The 24,223-nt window shown below is 34.3% G+C and overlaps 2 protein-coding genes across 2 annotated transcripts; both read right to left on the minus strand.

The window, feature by feature from the left end:
• Positions 1 to 8,503: 8,503 nt before the first annotated feature.
• LOC142622708 (uncharacterized) lies at positions 8,504 to 9,819 on the minus strand. The gene has a single exon (XM_075796237.1). It carries the CDS (start codon positions 9,583 to 9,585, stop codon positions 8,677 to 8,679), a length of 909 nt encoding a protein of 302 aa, XP_075652352.1. The 5' UTR covers positions 9,586 to 9,819; the 3' UTR covers positions 8,504 to 8,676.
• A 1,430-nt stretch (positions 9,820 to 11,249) lies between these two features.
• On the minus strand, positions 11,250 to 15,080 carry LOC142638027 (syntaxin-22-like). Its single transcript, XM_075812017.1, has 7 exons — positions 14,545 to 15,080; positions 14,339 to 14,432; positions 14,102 to 14,238; positions 13,898 to 13,969; positions 13,262 to 13,419; positions 13,048 to 13,148; positions 11,250 to 11,626 (listed from the first exon to the last, which is right to left on the minus strand). The coding sequence occupies exons 1-7, from the start codon at positions 14,721 to 14,723 to the stop codon at positions 11,561 to 11,563; spliced, it is 807 nt and encodes a 268-aa protein (XP_075668132.1). The 5' UTR covers positions 14,724 to 15,080; the 3' UTR covers positions 11,250 to 11,560.
• Positions 15,081 to 24,223: the final 9,143 nt, after the last annotated feature.

The following is a 24,223-nucleotide window of genomic DNA, read 5'->3' on the forward strand; positions in this document are numbered from 1 at the left end:
GAATGTGTTCTACCTTCAGGAAACATTGTGGAATGATACTATATATAAATTATTAGGACATATGTGATTTATATTAGGAACATATGTCAACATTTTATGTAATTGACTAATCCTTTGACAAAACGCACTTTACTTGTATTTGGGTAGATTTAGGATATGTTTAATACTTCAAGAAACAAGGTTTCAAGTTTAAGTGTTAAAGCCATGCAAGTATGTCCAAGAATCAAGTGATGAAGTGTTGTTCATTAAAACTCGACAGCTAGTATCTATCGAAGTTTAAAAGCTGTTTCAGCTCGAGGCTTGACAGTTGCTCGATAGATAGGATATTTGTTGAGGTTTATGAAAAACAGATTTTCAGTTTTGATTTTCATCAAATCCGTGAATGTATGTTTGAGCTTACTTTTCTCATAACCCTAAACATCTATAAAGATTATTTTAAAGGCCTTCACAAGTTGCACAGTTGCACAAGAGCACAACTGCACAAGTGTGAAGAAAAGTGTGACCGGAAACTTAGTTTACCCTAGTTTATCTTGAAGAAGCTACTGTGTTTGTACATTATAGGGTTTTGTGACCAAGCTATTTTGTGATCTTTATCTATGATGAACTGAAGAACTTTACAGCTAACATCATTCTTAAGTTGGTGATCAAGTCGCGTACTGAGATTCGCGCATCTATTGGTTAGTCATGTACTGGGAGCCGTGCAATACAAGGAGAGATTGTTACTACAGAATCAGTCCAATTGGGTATTGGGGTAAGGGTTCAACTGTAGGTTGGTATAAGGTACTGAGATTCTTTTACTTGTAACCGCTTGTTTTGATAATAGTGGATTCTTGAGAGTGGTGACTTTAAAATCATTCGGTGGGGTTTTTGTCTCGGACGTTTTCCCCATTCGTAAACAGATCACCGTATCAACTTTATTTTCCGTTGCATTATACTTTGGTTGGTGATTTGTTTGTACTACCACATACATTGCATGTTAATTTGATTAATTAATAAACTTGAGTAATTAATTAATTAATTAATCACAAGGAGTCATGACATTCTTGACCTGTCATAAATTAATGACAAACTCATAAATGTCCCATATATATGTAAATCATAGAATGCTACGAGGTGTTTGAAAATTGTTGAATACAAGGATATCACTGTGATTATAGCTTGTGGCAAATTTACCCAAAACGGAATAATTTATTTGATATTATGGATGCTTGATCATCAAGCTGGGTCTGTTTCGTTTTTGTAATTTGGTTTTGTCTCTTGCTTTTCTCCTTTGCCAAATGATGAAGCTGTATCTCGTTGATTTGCTGGGATTCGTCCAGATGGCTCCTGGAGGCACTCTGACGAACCTGTGGGAGCAGGAATTTAATCAAGTGGTCACCGGTGTGGTGCCTGCCACAACACCTCCGATGATAAAGTCAGTACGGGAAAAAGACAGTTGTTGAGATATCAGGAATAAAAGTAGTTAAAATTGTGATGTAGTTCTTTTTTTGTGTGTACCTTGTTTTGGTGTTGAAAGGGTTTTATATACCCTTGGGGATTGTATCCGTTGGGGCATTGATGCCTCTTCTGATAACGTCTTCAGGGGAGTAATGGGAGTTAATGCCTTCGCGTTAGTTCGTCCAGCTGGTCTTGTAACGGTTGAGGCTTTATTGGCAGCATTCAATGGCCTTAACTCTTCCTCTGATGACGACGATAACGGGTTAGGTTCGTCCGTGAGGCCACCTCGTCTATGTTTCACCTCGTCAGTCCCATCACCAAATAACTTGTAGAATTCTAATTTGGTAACCATGCATGGAGAATTTAAAGGCGAAATCATTTCACATAAATCTAAAATTTCACAATTGACTTAGGATTTTTTCAAAAGTCTTTTTGGGATTAAAGATAAAGTTTTATTAACCAAATAAAAAAAGGAGTCCATCATAATACTAATTTTTTTAATAAAAACTTAATTTTATCTATTAAAAATACAAGAAAAAGGAATAAAATAGGGAAAGAATGAAAATATAAAACAAAAAATTCATTGACATTCACTAAAGAAATTTATTCTGTGACTTTATTGAGATTCATCATTCCATTTTTAACCAGCAATAAATTCGTGATTTATTTTTTATTTTTTACATAGAGTCCCCATTAAACTACTATGAACCTAAAAATCACATAAATGAAACTTCCAATCAATTTAAACATGAGTCTAAATTATAAAACAAACATTTTTCCATTAATTTTTTAGGGTCAAATACTTGTGCACTTTAACTATTTTACTTTTATTAATTTCCAACTTAAAATTGCACTTCATTTCCTTGAGATCACACACCCATTTCCTTTTTGGCTTCTAAGTGGTTACCGTTTTAACTCATTATTAAATGCTTACCATCTTTTTTATTATAAAATAAATCTTTTTGCATTTTAAAGGTAAATTACAAATTATACCCGTAAAGTTTGAAGGTGTTTGGATTTTATTTCTTGAAATTTTAGAATTTGGAATTTACTCCTTGAAGTTTAGGGGTGTTTGGATTTTACATTCTGGCGTTTCAGAATTTTGATTTTACCTCCTAAAGTTTGGGAGTGTTTGGATTTTACACTCCAAATTCTGAAACTTTAGGATGTAAAATCTAAACACTTCCAAATTTTAGGGAGTAAAATCTAAATACCCCGAAAGTTGAGAAGGTAAAATCCAAATTCTAAAATGTTAGGGTATAAAATCCAAACATTTCCAAACTTCAGGGGGTAAAATCCAAAATTTAAAACTTCAAGGTATAAAAACCAAATACTCCCAAATTTTAGAGGTGTAATTTGCAATTTATTCTTATTTTAAATATGTTTTGTAGAAAATAATTTCTTTTATTTTCTTATATATATATAATTTGAAATATTGGAGGGAAGTAAATTTTTACCATGTATAAATAATAAAAGTTGGATTGAATTTGTTTTTCATTTGTTACATAATATTCATCCAAAACTCAAACACCTTAAAACAAAATTGGCATTCAAAACTTCTTTGATCAACCACAAAATTACAAAATTACCTTTTTCGAGTTCTTCCTCATAATTCTTGGTTTTCTTGTGCCTAGTTTTGCGACCGCCAAGGCGCCAAGTTACTAATAAGATCAAAAAAATTTCATACACATCTTGCATCTAAATTTATTTTAGACTAATTTTGCTTGTAAATATTGGATGGTGAATAATCATCCTCATGCACATCAACATCTTTATCATTTTCTAAGGTCTACTATTTTTTTGAAGTTTTCTTTTCTTTTTGGTCCACTTATCTCTTAAAAGCATTAGAAGCTACATATCCACCTAATAATGGTGCAAGAGTTTCATGACAATGTTTGGACCTTCTCCGAGCTAGGTTTTTAAAGTGAGAGTTTTTGTCACTTTCTCTATCAAAGCTGGTTTGCAATAGAAAGTTAATGGAATTGGTAACAGTTTATGGATTATGGTGGAAATTGAAAGATAAAGATGAAGATGTGGCGAGTGGCTAAGTTGACTCGGCGATTACTAAATTCTCATGTTGTTGTGAATTTAGAGGAATAAAAAATTATGTATGTTTTAGTGATTAATAGTTTCCTATGAGTGATTTCTCCTTTTATATCATGTAAATTCTCAATGGTATATGTGCAAAAATTGAGGGTAGAATCTCAGCAAAAATAAAAAATAAAAAATTGAAGGCTTAAAAACAAAAGCAAGCAAATAGCAAAGCAAACTTTTTCTGAGGTAATCATGTTGTTGTCAATTATAGAGCTGTAAAAAGTATGCTGATTGAATTCTTATCATTCAATATTTATAGCAGCTAGATAATTGTAAAAAAAAAAAAAAAATCGCATTTAAGTGTCTGTTTGGCAAATATTATCTTTACTAACTTATTTTACTATTTAGCTTATTTTTGCTACTATTTATGAGTTTTACTATATTATTTTAGCTAACTTTTATATTTATTTACAGTACTTTTGTTGAGGTCTAAAATGTATATAGAAAGCATGGTAAAAGGCCCAAGGAGGTGGTACATTGGGCCAATCTATGCGAAATAAAAAAATTGGAAAGGAAGAGAAAGATTGGGGCTACAAAGAAAAGAGGGATGATGGACCTAAGGCCCAAAAGGGAGCAAGGAGCCTATAGGAAAACAGAAAGGGGAAAGAATAGAATTCAGCTCGTCAAGACTAGAGAAAGAAAAGGAGCTGGGGAAGGACACCAAGGGGATTGCCTGGGACCTTTGGATGTACAGCACGACTAAAGGAGGATTAAGACAGTTCAGAAGGTCCCAGGAACAAGAAACAGATGGGTCTTCTTCTCAAAGGGACCAGTAATATAGCGCAAGGCCTGAAGATTTGGAAAGCAACGACTCAAGGGTAGGAAGTCGGTGTCTCGGGAACCCAGAGTAAGAAACCCACGAAAGGAAATGGCTAGGGAAACCTTCGGTTTTCCCAGAAGAAGACTTCACTTACTGGGAAAAATAACAAAAGGAAGGGGCGACTAAAAGGGGTTGAGCCTGAAAAGAGAAGACAGACAAAAAGAAGATTTGGAAGGCAAAAGCGTCTCAGAGTAGAAAGTCAACAAGACACTTTCAAAGAAAAAAACATCAAAAGAAGGAAGCTATGGAAAATAAGGAATTGAGCAGTCGTCAGAAGAGCTGAGATGAACAGGGGCTCTAGTACCCAGAGGGCCAAGAAGGAAGAATTAATGGTACCCCGAAACCCTAATGTGACACTATAAAAGTGGGAGAGCAGCCAACGTTAAAGGGGATATTCAACAGTAAGGAAATCATATAGAATCATTGAGAGAATACTCTGTAAAACTCAAGGAAAACAGGGGAATATCTCCCGGTACATTGATACTAATTGTTACCATCTGAGAGATTTGACAGGGAAGCATATTGTTTGAAATGGGTAAATACGTAATTGCCACAATATTGCCAACAATACCAATAATATAGTGACAATTTTTTTTTTAATTTTTTTAAAAATATATACTAGTGCCACATTAATAAGCTAAATTTTCAAGTTCTTGTAAGCATCCACATTAGGGGTGTTAAAAAAATTCTCATTTTAACACTAAAAAATTATTTTATCTATTTTATCATATCATTTCATAATTCATCCTACATCTTATACCTTACTTTTAGCATACAACCCATTAAAATACCTTGAAAAGAAAACTCACCACGGCCTGGAAAGGTCTAAAAAAAAAAAAAATCCAGCCCCTACAACTCACTAGCCACAAAATTAGATTGGAATCCACTCAACAACAAGCCATGATCCATCAACCCACTCGTTCAGATCGGAACCCACTCAACAACGATCCACCAGTCATGAAGCCCACTCAACAGTGATCCAAAATCAACTTTTACAAAGACCCAATCACAACTTCAACCACAACCATCATAGAAAACCAAATCGAAACAAACACCGTGACCCATGAGACAATGATCCAATCATGACCCACGGCCCATTACTTGATCTATGAGGAGAGAGAATTAAAAAAAGAAAAAGAAAAAACCAAGTAGCATTTGAGCTACATACAGTAAACTGCTCTTCTGTAGCTTATTTTTAAAATTTGGCACACTGGATGCAGTTGTATTTGCAGTTCCACACCGGCTTCGACGCCTTGGTCACTGTGAAACTCACTGGTGAAATCACCCCAGGTTGATACGGAAATTGGGTTGCTTGGCGCAAATCAAACTAAAAGTGTAACATTTCTTAGATTACCAAATAACAAGTCTGGGCGGAGAGATCCACTTACAAGTTACAAGGGAAAAAAATCTTGCTAGCTTATCTTGGGGGTGCCTAAAGGAGCAAAGAGAAATTGAGCTGAGTTTGGTTTTTGAAGAGAGAGAGAGACGGCAACCCTATGTCCCTATCTTGTTTGAACCTCTCCCTTCAAAACCCAGAAATCCACAACCACTCAAGATTTGTAGGATTTGCTTCATGGGTAAGGTTTAGATAGTATAAATGCTGTGAAAGGTTGTTGCATAGCTGACGACTTTTGCTTCATGTGTAATACTGAAAGATAGAAGAAAGCCCCAAGATACCATTGGCAGTTTGAGGCTCTCATTTCCTGGGGTTTGACATTCCAATTTCTTATGCGGCACTAATTATTTTTTCATATATCTATCTCTTTATTATCGGTCCCAACCAGCAATGTTGTAGGTATTGCATATTCTTCTTTTTTTTGATTGAAAGTGGGCATTGCATATGTATTCACCCATTACAAGTTATATGCTCCCATTTTTTTTCTTTGCTTGTTTGGTATAAAGGCCAACGTTCATTCTTGTAGGCAGCTATTGGCGGATTTATAAATTTGGGTTGGAGTCTTACAGTACTTGGTGCTAATTCAAAGCAAGCTTATTGCTGATCAAAATGCAATGTGAGCCATGGAAAAATCAAGACAGGATTTTATAACAGTCATGTTCTCACAAATAATATCAAAGCATCTCCTATTCCTTTCTTTAAAGAAAAACATTATTTTGCCAAAACCCCTATTTTACCACCAAGTAGAATTGTAGTTCCCATATATCAGAGTTGCGAAACTCATTCATTTGTCAACTGTAAACCAACGTAATACAGGTTTTGCCTATCGAGTTGTTTCCCCACGACAGTCCAGAAACGAAAGCATCTTCTATGGTATTAGAAGAGAGCAGAAAAGTGACCATGAAACAAGTTGCAAGTGTGCCCTCATTGCCCACTGTTTTCATAAAAAGCAACTTTGTTTGAGGACATTAATAATGGAAAAGATATGATGAAACAAACATATGCTTATGCAAGATAAGATGGGTATTAGATCTAGTCATTGGAAGGAAAACAATCTACCAATTAAATAATGAGAGAAAAGGACTTCACACCATTTTGAATAGAAAAAGTTGACTATGTATTTCACTTTGAGATTGTAAATAAAATGACAAAATAATTACAAACAATATAGTCTTTTGACAGGGGTATGGAATGAACAGTGATCAACGAACATGAACTGTCTAATTCTTTTATAATATCATTAGTTAAAATCCTGATTACAAAATCTAGTTTATGTCTGAAATTACCTCTGAAAATTTTCCATGCCTTTAATTGGTCCTCAATTGAACAACGAAAGATCAATGAACAGGTATGTTCTAATTCTTTTATAATCAGTCAAATCTGATAACAAAATCTGGGCTTATGCCTGAAATTGCCTCTATGTTCATGCTAATTACCCCTCAAACGTAGGGTGCCTCCCATCAATCACCAATTAACAATTTTCTCATCAATACTAAAAATTACTGCAGTTCTATTATTTTCTCCATGCAGCATTTGCTCATCCCAAAAACAGACGAGAGAAGTCGTTGCTGAAAAAAATCATCAGCTTGCTCATGACAGGATCATTTTTAGCAATGACTTCTCTAGTATTGATGAGCAGCCTAGTAATAAATTTAATGGTAATATTGTCTCTTGAATATTGATAGGAGGCAAACAATTGAAGAGCAATTAAAGGCATGGACAAGTTTATAATCAATTTAAAATATTGACCCATCTATCTTATGTCTAGATGAGATGGAGCACTAATCAAGGGACTGATAACAAAACCTGGGCTTCACCATCCCCAATGCTCAAATTAAAGTTACACATGAAATAACTTAACCTATAGGGAGATAGTAGATATGAAACTAAATAAGTTGAATGCTCAAAAAACGAAAGATTGTTCCTACACTTTGCAAGTCTCCTGAAGTAAGTTATTGATAAGAATTCCACAAGCTTAACATGTCAATAAATATCACACATGAATCCGCTTTATATTCAGAAATTATCATGCACTCACAGGATTTAGGGTGTGGGGTTAAACTCTGAGAATCCTTTTCTAAAAGTAGAGATAATTATTGACAATAACACCAAATACAAAAAAAGAAGTCTAATACAATTAGTATAATCTAAGTTGTGATGCTAAAAAGGATAATTTATACAAAATATAATTGTTCATCATGAGTAAAACTTCAGATGGTGCACTCTTTCATGAGAAAGATGAAAGATCAAAACCATTGACAACGGTATTGGCGTATTGCTCTAGTTAAAATTGACTCAAAACACAAGGAAATGCTGTGAGAGAGATTGTTCATTTCGGGGCATATTAATCACCATGAAAAAGACTAGCAGACATATAGCGGGAGAAATGGTAAGATAGGCCTATGGCCAACTACAAGACTTTGGTAGAGCATCAATGGAGATGAAGTAACATGCGGTGGAATAAAATCAACAAGTGGGAGCACATTAAGCTTAAGTACGAAAGCAAAAAGCTCCTCAAAATGCATCGCCATTTGAAAGCATCAAACCAACAAAAATATATACTTACTAAATACTTCCAACTTGTAAAGAACCATTTGTCTTCATCAATAAAGTTCTTTCAAGATACTTGAATCATTAAAGCCCATCTAGGCCCTACCTAGAATCCTAACAAATTCTTCAATAATACATCAAGGGAGCATTCATCAATGAAAAAACAAAACGAATAATTCAAACAAAATCGATCTAGAGAAAGTATGTGCAGGTAAACTGAGATATCTCTAACAATAAAGAGGTAAAACAAACAAACAGTGAGAGACAACATATTAAACCAAAAAAAAAAGAGTGACTTTTCTTGTAATGTATACACAACACTGCAGCTAGATCAAGCAAAATTAAATTAAAAAGAAAAAAGAAAAAGAAAGAAAAAAAATCAAGCCTGGGTGCCAGTCATAGCTTTCATCTGAATATGATTGTTATCAGCAGCAGCAGCAGCAGTAGGCAAGGCCTCATAAGACCCCAATCTCCGAATCCCGACGGTTTTGGCAACAACGGCGTAAGTAACCATCGCAATCAACACGACAAACATGACATGAACCAGAAACACCAGATCCAGAATGGCCACAGCTCGCAACCTGGAGTCCTCGAGCTCGCATTTAGTCGACCCTTCGACCCCGCTCACCACGTCAAGCAACCCGTGACACCCTTCAGGGATAAAAGCCTCGACGTAGAGAGACAAGCCGGTTTGCAAAACCCAGAGGCCTTGCAAGCAGAAAGCAGCCCCGAGTCCGACATCGGCAACAAAGAGCCTGGGCTGGCAGGCGAGGAATAGACAGAGGAGGGAGATGAGAGCAGAGATTCGCGCGGAGATGGTGTCGCAGTTGGCTTGGAGATCGGAGGTCTGGACGGTGGCGGCGGTGGAGGAGACGGAGTATTGCAAGAAGAAAACGGCGGAGCCGAGCGCGAAGAAGAGATCGGGAGGGAGGGGGAGGAGGGAGGAAGGGGAGTCGGAGAGGAGGAGGGAGACGGAGAGGAGGAGGAAGAGGAAGAGGACGGCGGCGGATTGGAGGGAAGTGAAGCGGTGGACGGGGGTGTGGCCTTTGACGAGTGGGTCGGATTCGGCAGATAAGAGGAGTTGGTGAGCGAAGGCGATGATGAGGCAGAGGATGACGAGGTAGAGTTGAAGGTGTCTGAGGCGATTGTGAGGGAAAGGGTGGAAGGGTTTGGCAAAGTAGGACTGTTGTGGAGATTTCAGGTAGTTTCTCGTCGTGCTGATCAGATGGTATAGCCCTAATGATACCAACGCCGATGATGAGAATATTTGGTATATTAGGGCTGCCATTTTTCTTTTTGTTTTTGTTTTTGTTTGTTTTTCAAAACATACACACACAACACAATGATGATGAAAGGAAAGACTGAGATTTGGGCAATGGTTTGGGTTGGTTATGACTTTTGTTGAATAATAAATAAAGAGGATTTTATTATATTCTCAGGCTTTCTCTTTCTCTTTGTCCTTGTCTTTGTCGTCGTAGGTGGTAAAGATTAAAAAGGTAGCTGAGGAGGACTGGCTAAACTGAGGAGAGGAGATTTGAAATTTGGATTGTATTAATTTTATCCATTTTTTTTTATCCCTCTGTATTGTAATAAATAATTATGGAGCTCAGCTTTCTTTGTTTTGACTGAAAATATTTTAGGGTTGTTTGGTAAAGTAATTTGGGATGAAATTTTTATAATTTTTTGAAATTTGTGAGAGGTAAAAATGTGTGTAAAAATATATGTAAAGTTGTTTAAAATGTAAAAATGTGAATTTAAGATTGGGTCTTAATTTTTCCTGTATTTGTTTGCAGGTTTTTTGATGGGAAGTTTGCAGGTAATTGTAATATATTTCGGGCCAGCCCGCAATTTCGTGGCCCATCTTCTTCTTCCTTATTTAGTGGGTTTTAAAGAAATAAATTAAATTGAATTTAGTGGTTTGTTAAGATTAAATTAAATTTAGTGGTTTGTTAAAATTAAAGAGGATTTTATTATATTCTCAGGCTTTCTCTTTCTCTTTCTGTTTGTCTTTGTCTTTGTCGTCGTAGGTGGTAAAGATTAAAAAAGTAGCTGAGGAAGACTAGCTAAATTGAGGAGAGGAGATTTGAAATTTGGATTGTATTAATTTTATCCACTTTTTTTTTATCCCTCTGTATTGTAACACTTGTTTTGATGTAAAATATTTTTAGTGTATTTGTTTGCAGGTAATTGTAAAATATTTTGGGCCAGCCCGCAATTTCGTGGCCCATCTTCCTCTTCCTTGTTTAGTGGGTTTTAAAGAAATAAATAAAATTAAATTAAATTTAGTAGGTTGTTAGGAATTCTTGTTAAAGTTACTGATGATGGAGCTAAACGAATTTTGGCTCTCGTTTATTCATAGTTTGTTTTGCCAAATCAAACATGGAACGTTATCCAGCTATGCTATTAATATTAGCGTATATTATAACAAGATGAACAAGTTGGATCCTCCAAGTTAGCTGAAAGAACAAATTTAGCAAGCCATATTTTATTTTGTTTTGAGATATGAAGTAAAGGAAAGATACGTGTAATAGCATCCAAGACTTTCACCAAAGCTTTTTGCATGAGGTATTGGTGCCAAATTGTAAAGCACAGAAGAGCTGGCTGGTGTCAAAAATGGAAAATAACATAGGCACCATTAAAAAGGCAAAGGGATTTAATGACAGGATGTTAAACTATCCTCATTATCGTTCTATATAATAAAACCAATCGCCAATCATACTTTGGAATTAGGCTCTAATTGTATCCGGAATATGTGCATCACTTGAAAAGATAGAAAATAACAGGAAATTTTTGTGTACTCCCGGAGTACCATAAATGCATACTCTCTCATCTCACATAAATGATGGGTCTCACTATGAATTTAGTTAGTGGAACCTACCATTTATGTGAAAGGCGGGAGTACGCATTTATAATACTCCGGAAGTACCTAATAATTTCCGAAACTAACACAACTTTTCTGGCAAATACATGCATAAATAATAGATTATGTTTCTCATAGTATTGAAACCCACAAACATAAATATACAACAGGTGAACTAGCCGAGAACCCCCACCTCCTCCCCTCTCTCTTCCCAAAAAAAAAAAAAGCCGCAACCAGAAAGAGGGCCAGAAAAAACAATAAAAACCAGTATTCCACTCTAATACATGTAAATATCAGGGAAAAATGTGGTGATTCCTGGAACTTAGATCAATAAAAATGTACAAAAGCACACAAATACAATCTTGCAGGACACACCAGAACAGCATATAGATGGACTTCCGCTCTAAATGATAAGGACAAGGAGAAAGATGATCATTGCTATCACAAATATCACAAGCACCCACCAACACTGCCAAGTAAAAAAGAACAGAACAATATTATTCACAATGTGTTTGAACTTTGAACGAAATATGAAAGTAGACATAACTGCCATATCTTGAATGAAAATGGTCACGCACTTAAGCACTTTGCCTGATATTATTAGCTTACGGTTACATAATTCCTTCAGAAATTTCAGATGAGCATATATTTATGGCACATTATCATGTGTTCATGATGTACAATTATAAAAAGGAGGTACCAAACCATTCCTAAAATATCTTCCTTTGGATTTTCTATCTTTTTGGCTGTTCCTTTCTCTTTTTTTGTTCAGCTTCTTTCATGTTCTAGTAGTAGTTTGTTTTTCCAACAATGAGTGAAAAAAGTGCTTCCTTGATTTGCTATATAGCATCTGTAGAAAAAATTGATAAAGAGCCTCGACTATTATTGAATACATGAGGTATGCCTTGCTGTAAGGCTGTATTCATCATTTATTATATCTCCCTCAAGGCTCTTTTAATTGGAATAGTGATATTGTGGGTAGGCCATCAACCATAGAATGAGCAAGCCACCATAGAAGGGCCTGCTACCAAATAGCCTCTAGAGACTAGAGGACAGAAAAGAGAGGGGGGTGTGCTTTTTTCTTTTGGGTAAAAGTTACACTCAGACCTAGTGGGTCTTCAACCAATGATTTCACTCTCCACCTTGCTCTTATATAGTGAGGAGGTGCCATGTGAGCTAGAGATCATTGATTAGGACGTGCTACCAAACAGCCACTAGGTGGATGGGTTTCAATAGTGTCTATAACCGTTGACAAAAACTTGGGGTTGATCTATGAAGAAGCGATATCATTGCACTCATTAGACACTAATTGAAAGAAAAAGAGATACTATCTTGGTAACACATGACCTGGCACCACTCATGCAGATATCATTAACTCAAAAAATTAATTAGGGCCCCCACCGCAATCAGATTTAACATTGACATGTTTTCAACAGAGCCACCAGGTAATAAAACAGACCCAAAGTAAAGGATTTAGATTCTTTGGAGTCTTATTGCCTTGCCAAGGATGAAAGAGAAGAATTTTCTGTCTCTTCTCTTGATCATGGACTGACCTACATGAACTACAGCCCCGCTATATTTCTTCCATTTAATCCTACAAATTTTCCACTTCTTTGGTTATCCAAGCACAGAATGTTTTGGTGCATTTCACACCTTATTGCAAATGCATAGTAAAAATTGTACGACTTTGAATTGAAGTTTGATTTTAGACTATATGGCTTCAAAAGTTCCCTTTCTCAGTAAGCAAAAGTACTTATAATACTACTACTACTATTACTACTACTAATACTACTAAAAAATTTGAGATCCACAAAACCAATGCCTGCAATGGTGTAGCTTTTGGGTCTCTACTGCATGAGCTTAATAGAGTGTCATGTTTAAACTACTTACCCATGAGGACTTGGATTTTGAACTTTTGGAAGCCTTAGCTAGCTGAACTCGACCTTGAGTTGTAGCAGCAGAAGAAGTCTCAATGTTTGAGTGAATGTCGTCTGTTATAACAAAGCAAATTACAATTTTATATCTTGGGGGAGGAGAAAAGGGAGCAGAAAGCTCCATGTATTGCAACAAGAATAATTCATGTTCAGCGTAGCAGGCATCTTACCAATAACCACACCCTGCTCATGAACAAGAACAGCAAGGTCCTTGAATATTTCATTTGCTTGTCCAATTTGCTCTTCTATGTCCTTAATACCCTGTTCCCTTTCATCAATCATAGCCTCATTGAAAGAAATTTCATTATCCAACAGAACTACCTCCTGCCTGCACATTTTTGTTCAAGAAAATTGACAGTGAACAAAAATTCTCTCAAGCTTTCCATGTCTTAGAAAAGACTGTGCTAGGTAGATACAATCAAGTTATTAACCAAAAGCAGATTTCATGTCCACCTAAAAATACTCTACTATTTATACACTTTCAAACACGATTTCCATTTACAGGAAAATAAATTTGGATGATTTAGTTTACAAAAGCCACTCCCATCAGCAAGAACTAGCATGAGACAATGAATATGGTTGTTAACAATCTATAACAATGCCAGCATTACAGCTACAATCTATACAAATTTACAGGGTTACAAAGATTCATCTAAGTTTTAAGCAATTGTGATATACTGACTCTAGATAGGCAAATGTTGCATTCAACTAGCAAACCCACTACAGATATTTGGACAGGTTACAAATGACAATGAGAACATATTGAAAAGTAACAGAAAACACTTAAAAAAGTTTTAATAAGTTACCGCTTCTGATCATATAGAAAAGGCCGGTTGTCCTGATCCACACTGGGTGCCGAATATTCATCAGAGTCAGAGCTGTTCCGCGAAACCAAAAAAGGCACACAACAAGTTGAGCAATACAAAACTAAAGAAAGCAATGGAATTGGGAATGCCTAATGTTAATTAAGACATGTTACAAAAGGAAAAGACGCGATGAGAAAGAAATACGTTTTTGACGGAGGAGGAGGAGCAGAAGGAGAGTAAGTGGACTCCCGCTCAGAGGCAAGCTGCTGAGCTTTCTGGAACTCTTGCAATGTAGTTTGGAAATCTCTGACAAGCTTTGCATCTTCTATTTTCTTACTAGGCTAAAAATATCAATCATGACGAATTACAATACGATCCATAATCCTTTACATTACATATAAAATTGTAAGACCTAATTGAGAGATTGAGAGAGGGGCGTACATTGACGGAGATATCGTGGTCGGAATCGCTCAAGGCTTTGAGCTTAGCGGAAGTGTCTTTGACTAATTGTAGTATCCGTTGCCTTGTGGTGTGCCTGAAAATTTTGAAAAACAGAAAAAAAAAAATGAGACAGAGATAGAGAGAGAAATGAGTGGAAAAGAAAGGGGGAGAGAGAGAGAGAGAGAGAGAGAGAGAGAAGGACTGACAGCTTCTGACGGTGAAGAGGAGTGTCCTTGGCGGTTCCGATGGCGTCGACGAGCCGGCGGAAAGCGGAGGCGGCGGTGTTGATCTGGAAAATGGCGGCAGCCACAGCCTGCGATGGGCTTTGCGGCTGCGATCGACCGCCAACTGACGACGATGGCTTCTGCAAATCCTGGAAACTCATTTTTTTTTTTTTCTGTTTTAGTAAAATTTGGTTGCAACTTCCAACTTTTATGGGAAACTGTCCAGAAAATCAGGGCAGATAAATAAAGAACCTGTATGTGCCGAACGGTAAATTAATCAAAAGCAACGTCTAGATCTAACCACCTCTTATCTCACGTAAACAAATTCAGCTTTTCTATCCCGCACTCAGTGGGCACTGGACTGGTCTGGTGCCCCTTAATTTTAATTAATTAGTACTAATTAATTATTATGCCTTTTTGGGTTGGGTTTATCCCTTTTGGGGGGGTTTTGGCCGTTGCTCACGTGTCTCTGCCGTCGGGAATTTAGTTGTATTATTAATGATTAATTTAACGAAAAACCATTCTTTTCTTTCCCTCTCTGTCCCCAGCCGACCTGTAAAATTGAATTTAATACAAGCAGTTATGTCTGAAGCTAACAACGTGGGTGGGCCGTGTGAAGTGGGCCTCAAGTTAAAGTCAATCGCAACTTTTTTGCTCTTTTTAACTTTTTTTTTTTCATCCTAAAGCTAAAAATTCTGCGGCCCATGCAATTGCAAGTTTGCAACCCACGGACCACTCGTTGACAATCTCTCCTTCCCCTCGTGGCTCATAAAAAAGAAACCTTATGGTCCATTAATCAAGGACCAAATTTTCCTCCAATTTATGAAGGAGGAATCTCAATCAAACCCAATCCGTCGTGCTAAAAGGTACATTTGGAAATTGTTTTTTTATTTTTATTTTTTAAAGAGAATCACATTATAGTATTATACAATTGGGAAGAAGAAAATAGGAGCATTCTTCAAACTAAAAAATAGTTATCTCTTTAGTAATACTAGTAAACGTTAGAGCAATTATTACAATTCAATGAAAAATGTAAGGCCGTTTGGTATGTGTATTTAAACAACAATTTTTATTTTTTAAAAAAATACGTGAGTGAAAAATATATAAAAATACGTGTAATATTGTTTAAAAATTGAAAATATATATTTAAACACATGTACTAAACATGACGTAACAAATAAAACTAAATAAAAATTTTCACAAATTAGATTAATGTTTTCAAGTATGCACGAAAAACTAAGCATCAAATTGTTTAGCTACTCCAACCATTCAAGAAACACCCGGAGCATTCTTCATTCCCAAATTTAGCTAGCTTCAGAGATTCAACTTTTCGAAGAAACAAGTTTAGTTTCCGTGAGAAATACAACTTGGGGATCTAAATCCTTCAGCAAAGAGTGAAGATCTCTAAGATCCCAAGCCCACAACAGTTTAAATTAAGAACTTTCCAAGTCCACTGCTCTCTTCCTCACTAGATTCACCTCACTATTGCCGTCACTACACCTCACTATTTCTAAACATTTTAAAATATTTGAGAATCGATCTATCTAATGAGACCTATTATTTAGTCTACCACCATAAATAAATAATTAATTCATGAAACTTTTTAGCCATTTACGGTTTTATACTGTGCATTTTGGCGATTATTAGGCCAAACCATTTTCTCTTGCTTCTGCTCTGTATCTTCTTTAATTTATTTCAGAAAAAACATAAAGGCTTCATAGGTCATAAGCCCCACAAAAATAAATAAATAAGAAGATGTAGTCAAACTATCATGGTTTTTAAACAAAACATTAGTGAAGAACAAAAAAGGAACCCACTTTATTTTTATTATTCTTGTCACATTGAGTATTCTTCTTGATTGTGATATATCTAAACAAAGAAAATAGTTTGGTTCTTTCAACTTGAGGATATAATTCAAAATTTAGCAACTAAAAATAGGGGTCAAGCTTTCCTCATAAGGACAAATTACTAGTCGACGACCTGCAATCTTTTTCTCGTTAGCGTCACCAACCTGAATAGTTTCAATGGCTCTACTTTTGATATCATAAAAAATCCATCTTTGCATCAATTTTGACCATAGTGTTATTTTCCCTTTCTTGAGACATAAGAATTCATAAAAAGAATAGTCGTTTGCGCAATGTGGTTCAAAATCATTTATAGAGACTCTATATTGAGATATCCATTGAAAATCCTCTAGCATGATGTATATCTCAATATATTCCTTCTCACGGTCGAATTTAACTAAACACAACCTTCCTTCCTGTTCTGCCAAGCAATTCAGATTGCAACTTAAAACTTTTGGAGGTGGACGAATAATTCGGAATGTTTCATCACTGACATCAAATGCTGTAATGGCAAGTGAGTTAAATTCTTCAGTATAACTCAACCAGAATAGAGTACCATTCAAATAGATTGCTACCCCAAGACATTTGTATGGTGAACTACTTTCAATGATTCTCCATGAATTAGAAGGAGCACCCACGGTTATTACTGCAGCCTTGACTGGAGTTAAGAATTTAAAAAAATCTTGAAAAATTTTGACCACTCTATATTGCTTTGTCAAACGACAATATCCAAACCCAATTGGATATGAAGTGATATGACAAGGTGGGAGAGTAACAAACTCTCCAGTGGTGGGATTAAATACATGAATATTGTTTTCAGCATCGTTCAAGCAAATCAAACCGTTTATAGAATTACTGAATGCGAATCGGGAGAACATAGATACGGTTTTTGTCATCAAAGTCTTAATGCCACCTCTCATTTGTAAAGAAAATATGTCAAGGGAAAACATTCCGGAACCGGAAGAAATAAAATGAGAGTTACAGCAAATGATCCCAAGAGAGGTTTCCTTTGAGCGTTTCAAGTATTCGTCCGCAAATTCAGTGATTAGTGCATACCAGGCCTTGCAAACCAACCTTAATCTGAGGACAAGATACAGTGGAAGCAGTGAGAATATGTGTCAAGTGATATCTCCAGGGAGAGAATCATAATTCCTGCCTCCTTCCATCGTTGTTGTTGTTGTGTTCTTCTTCTTGAGACTGATCAGTTTTTCTTTGATCAGTTGTAGTCTCTATTCGTAGGACTGCAATATAAGAAAAAGCTAAACTAGGGTTTACCAAAGTCAGCCACAAAGGTATAAACCCTTTTGAGGTTATTGGCTCATATATATCATATGGTATCATTTATATTATTATTGTTATTATTATTTAAATAAAATTATTTTTATTTAGTCGTAAAGAGTGAAATTTTATTTTTCTAACAAGTTTAATTTAAATTTAAATTCATTATTTTTTTTAACAAAATTATTTTTGTTTAGTGAAACTCTATCTCTTTGACAAGTCAAATTTAAACTCAAACTCATTATTATTTTTAAATAAAATTATTTTTGTTTAATCTAAACTTAACAAGGAGTGAAATTCTGTCTCTGACAAGTCTTACTTAAACTCAAACTCATCAATTTTTTTAGAACAAAATAATTTTTGTTTAGTCCAAACTTAACAAGGAGTGAAACTCTGTCTCTGACAAGTCTTATATAAACTCAAACTCATCTTTTTTTAAACAAAATTATTTTTGTTTAATCCAAACTTAACAAGAAGTGAAATTCTATCTTTCTAACTAGTCCAACTTAAACTCAAACTCAAACTCAAATGTTGATAATTTTTCTTTAATATTTTTTTGTTTTTCAAAAGTTTTAATATTTGAATTTTTTAATTATTTTTTTTGTAGTATCTAAAATTGTCTGATAAATTTTTTGTAAGCCATTACACTTTCAAGCAATGACTTCTTCATTAATTTGTAAAACAAATTGAAATTATACAACAGCAAATCATGCAATGATGTAGTTTCTTAATCAAATTATTTTAGTTTACCTCACAAATAGGTAAGTTCCTGTGCATAGCACAGGTTAGCGACTACTTATATATAAAACTGAAGCCTTTGAAGCTGAAACCTTCGAAACTCTCACAATTTTTCACGTCAACTCAATATTTAAATAAAATTATCATTTTATTTAAATAAAATTATTATTTTTAGTTCAAACTTTACCAGGAATGAAACTCTATCTCTCTAATAAGTCCAACTTAAACTCAAACTCATCATTATCATTTTAAAAAAAAATTATTGTTGTTTAATCAAAACTTAACAAGGAGTGAAATTCTATTTCTCTAACAAGTCTAACTTAAACTCAAACTCAAACTTTGATAATCTATATAAAAACAAAAATTATGATCGGACTCAAAAACAAAGAAGAGACAAACGTTGAAAAAAAGAGACTCACATTGATAATCGTGGGTTTGGGTTTTGGGTTGAAATTTCTACTAATTTTTTTTTTCTTGTACATGGCAAATAAAACATCTCTATTTTTTTGGAGAAAAATAAAAAATGCAACCTATGTCTTCCAGTCTAGGGAATGATAAATTTTTATTTGGTATGTTATATATAAATTTGTTGAATTTGGTTTGGTTTTGAAGTAGAATTTGAGGATTCCATAAATTTTGAAGTTTTAAGTCTTGGGGTTTTTGGTATTTGCGTCTCAGTAAGTTGATCTTAATTGTTCACCTTAAATGTTTTTTATTTAGGTTCATGGGATTTTTTATTTTCTTATTAAAAGCTATATTTTTTGTTAATTAATTATTTACAAATTTTTAGACCAATTTGTACGGTGTATTGCACAAGCTAATAGAACGTAATTAGTGCATGGTTTCTAGGTTAACTTTTGGAATTAAAGACCAGTTCAATTCTAGCAGTAATAAAATAAAATTTAAAATGGTTTGGATAAATTTAGTTAGATTTAAGCCCATAATGTCCCATGATTGTTGGAAATTTTGAGCATGAGTAAATCCCTAAACTTTTTATGATTATATATGACTTTGAAGAATTAATAGAAATTAAAAAAAAATTATTTACTTTTCTTATTATTTTGCAGTATCACATCTTTTTTAAATAAAATTATTATTTAATAGAATTTGGGGATTCTATAAATTTTGAAATTTTAAGTCTTAGGGTTTTTGATATTTGCATCTCAGTAGGTTGATCTTAATTCTTCACTTTAAATGTTTTTTATTTAGGTTCATGTGATTTTTTGTTTTCTTATTAAAAGCTATATTTTTGGTTGATTAATTATTTGTTTGGATTAATTTCAATTAATTAATTTTTTTTATAATGTCTATTTACTCATTGTTGGATTTTTTTTTCAGAGTTAATAGTTTTTCCGTGCATCGCATGGGTTAGCGACTAGTATATTATTATTATATAATAAAGTTGAGCTTAGACATCGTGGTTGCGCCAAGTGGCGGCATCAAATTGTAAGAATTTTCTTAAATTTTTAGATTTAAAAAAAAATATATAATTTTTTTTCTTCTATAATTTCTAAGCTGATAAAAATCTTAATTTGATTACAATCCAAATTCTTCATTTTATCCATGTAATCCTTAACCATTCTCTTCAGTAATATTTGGTGCATTCAAATTTTATACAAGTTAGGAATTCTAAATGTGTGTTGTTTATATACAAATCTAATCAATGGATACAAGATACTTATGCAATTACTATAATGCTTTTGCTGTTGACTAAATAGAAGGCATGCTGTACATGAAGGAATAAGAAAAAATATGTAGTCGTTCCACCCGTCTAATATTAACTAATGGAGGGCAGCATTGGATTCATGCCAAACCCAGATCCCCCAAAACTATTAGGCTCTGCATTCTTCACCCTACCAAAATAGTGGACATGACACAACAGCCTTGCCAGGAAGGGGTTGTGGCCAAGGTGGTTGATACCATATCGGTACCGGTCGTACCGGGCGGTATGTACCATACCGGTACATATACCGGTAGTGAAACACCAACGTTTTGTATTGGTTTAAATACTAGCCGATTTCGGGCAATACTGGCCGGTACATAAAAAAGTTTTTTTTTTATTTTTATTTTTATTTTTAGTTTTGTAATTTTTGAATTTTTGTAAGAATAAAATGGTAACTTACTTGCATTAACTTATTAGTATTATTTGTTTTCTTGGTATGCAATGAACAATTAAACTTTTTATTTTTTATATTATGTTTTTATTTTTCTTTTAATTGATGCTAAAGTCTAAAATCATGAATAATTTGTTCTGAATTGAGGTAATATTTTATGGTAAATTTTTATATTTATTATAATATATATATATATATATATATATATATATATGTACACACACACACATACATACATACATACATACATATATATATATATATATATATATATTTATAAAAATAAAAAATAACGGTAATATGAAACGACATGCTAGTATTGACCGATACTAAAATATATCGTTCTACTAGTCAAACCAGTATAGCCTCTGGTACGAGATTGACTCCCTTGATTATGGCATATTGTTGAGCTATCACACACACCAAACCAAACTAGAACCCCAATGAATTTCCACAACTGTACTCTTCTCCAACACTGTTTTTACTATTACTATGAGTTATATATTACTAATTTGAAATTCTATGTCTAATAAACATGCATCCTAAGTGATGAGTTTTATGTTTTTAAAAAATATATATTAATTGTGATAATTTTTTTATTACACATCTTTTTCCTAATAATTCTATTTCTCTTATAATTCCTAGATTGATTGGAAATCTAACATCTTCACAATTGAAAATTCTCTATATATACGGTTTTTTTAGTGTATTCTTATATATTTATATGCGCAACTTCTTCATTTACGGCTTCTTTCTTTCTCTTTTTTCTTTTTTTATTTCTATTTTTTGGAGATAGAAACACTACTTATTGTTCTAATCAATTTTTTCTCTCTCCCATTAATTATTAATAATAAGTTTGTATCTCTCTTTTTGTTTGCAGTGGAATAGTTTATTAAAACCACACTATCACAAGTATGTTTCTATTCTTTGTTTTTGTTTCTATGGTTTTGCTTATGAATCATAAATGCAATTTTGAATCCATGAAATCAATGATAAGAACCTCTATAAATATTTCACCTTTATGATTTGTCAAGCATAAATTATTATTTGAGTTTGTTTTGTTTGTAGTAGAATGTTTTATCAAAGCCACCATCCACACTATTAAAGGTATGTTTTTTCTCTTTGTTTTTGTTGTCTGTGGTTCTGTTTATGAGTCATAAAGTCAAATTTTAAATCCATGAAATTCATACATAGGCCTATATAAATATTTCACATTTATGATCAGTCCAGCATTAGTTATTATTTGAGTTGGTTTTGTTTTGTAGTAGAATGCTTTATCAAAGCCATCATCCATATAATTACAGGTATGTTTCTCTTCTTTGTTATTTGTGTGTGTGTGTGTTTTTATTTATTTATTTTTTTATGGTTTTGCTTATGAGTCATTAAAAGTTAATTTTAAATCCATGAAATCTACTATATAAACCTCTATAAATATTTCACCTTCATGATTTGTCCGCATCAATTATTATTTGAGTTAAACTTAAAGGTATGGAGATTATTTTAGTTTCAAGTGATTATTAATTTACTATTTCTCAATAAAATTATACTAAAAATTTATAACTAAAACCGTGCAACGCACAAGTATAATAACTATCAAATTTTTTTTAAGATTTAAAAAAATATATATATAATTTTTCTACTTCTATAATTTCTAAGTTGATAAAAATCTTAATTTGATTACAATCCAATTTCTTCATATAATCCATCTAATCCTTATTTAATCTTAATTTGATTATAATCCAAATTCTTCATCTAATTATTATTTTTTATGTTTAGTGTATAATAAAAAGAGCAACAACTTTTTTTTTTTTTTTAATTATTACACTACACATTCTAATGCATCTTTAATTGCGGAATTTTTTTTTTTAGATTTTAAGATTTAAAAAATATATATAACTTTTCTTCTCCTATAATTTTTGTAAGGACTACAAAAATCAAGCACGCCACAAAAGCCCACAAGGAATTTATTGATTTAAGGCCCAAAACAAAGAATTTGTAGAGAGGGAACAAAACAAAGGATGTCAGTGTCCCGAGGATTTCACTCAGCGTGAATAGGAATAGGAAACGCTTGTTCTCAGGTTTTTCCCGAGGAGGACTTCCTTGCATTCAAATATCTCTATTCTTTCTAGTCTCAAAGCCCAGTCCCTCATGCCCTCTCTCAGCCTCTTTCATCCCTATTTATATTCCTTGTTCTTGTCATCTCAACCATCCATCTCCCACCTAACCATTTTCTTTTGTTGACACTTGTACGATTGCTTGTAGAAGGTGGTGGAAGGAAGCTGCCTAACTATGATTTACACTGTTCAGGTCACCTCCACATCAATGCAGTTGATAAAACTGTTGCTCTTCACTTAATGCAGCCAAGAAACTAGGCACAGAGCATTCAATGCGGGGTTCACAGGCTTTCTACCCTCAAACCCGATATTTTCACTCTCTCTGTCATATATTACCAGTCTACCCTTTGTACTTTTCCATGCAACCACATCCTCCCATCCTCAGGTCTTCCTCTTGTCCCCGGGTCTTCGGGTCCTCGACCTTCATCCTTAACTAAGATCTTCTTCATTCCTTGATCCTCATCTTCGGTCCTCTGGCCCCCACAGTAGCCCCTTAAAACTTATGCTATTAATTCTGAATCAAAAGCCAAGTTTTAACTTTGCAAACTATCCATGTGCCACTTGTTTTCCCACATGGTAACGTCTTTTCGCTTTCTACAACATGTTCCTGACGCTTCAGAATCCACGATCTGTCATTTATGGTGCCAGACGGCTCCCTGTCTCCTCACATTCTACGGCTCGATCAGATTTGTACGGCTCAGATTTTTTCCTTAGTTGTGAGCGGGAAAATTACCATGCGTTTTCCCCTCTATATAAGTAAGACTTGAGGCTAGCTAAGGTTCATTTTGAGCACTTTGAAGGAAAGGAAACTCCCAAGGAGCAAATTTAGCATTCATTCAGAGGTGTGTTAGTTTTCTCATTGATTCTTCTTTGTTGATTATTCTTTCTTTATCTTTTACATAAAATTTAATGGGTAGATACGTCAAGTTAGTAAATACTGATGAGGTGAATGCAATTTTTAAAGCCCAATATAGAATCCCCGATGGTGTTGAAATTCAACACTATGAGGAGGGAGAGTGGTTAGTCCTACCACGGCCTCCCGAATCTATGGTAATTCCAATGATTGCCTTCCTTGAAGGTGGGATGGAAATTCCTATGGGGAGGGTGAGTCGGGACTTCCTTGTAAACTATAGATTAACCCCCATCCAATGTTCCCCTAATATCTTTAGGATTTTAGGGTGCGTAGATGCCATAAACCGCAAGATGGGGACTAACCTTTCCTGGTATGACGTAAATTGGGTGTACGATTGCCAAAAGTGGGAAAAAACTAAGTACTATATGAAGTGTAGAGTTCTCGTCGTAGGCTGATTTCTTGCCTGCTTGATTCAAGCAAAGGCATGGACGAGGATTTCCTTATTGTCTCAGGGAATTGGTACAACGCATTACACTGCCCTACCTAAGAAGGGGAGCCAAGTAGGGTTCCCGATGACCGAAGCACGACTCAGGATTTTTAATTACATAATGATTCTGCACTCAATAAATTTTACTAACAGTATTCACCCTTTGTGGCAGACGCATATCACAATGCTCCAGCTAAACACTTGGTAAACTTCCTGGACCTAAACAGAATCCT

The sequence above is a fragment of the Castanea sativa genome, chromosome 1 (genome assembly GCF_040712315.1).
Source record: "Castanea sativa cultivar Marrone di Chiusa Pesio chromosome 1, ASM4071231v1".
Classification (NCBI taxonomy): Eukaryota; Viridiplantae; Streptophyta; class Magnoliopsida; order Fagales; family Fagaceae; genus Castanea; species Castanea sativa.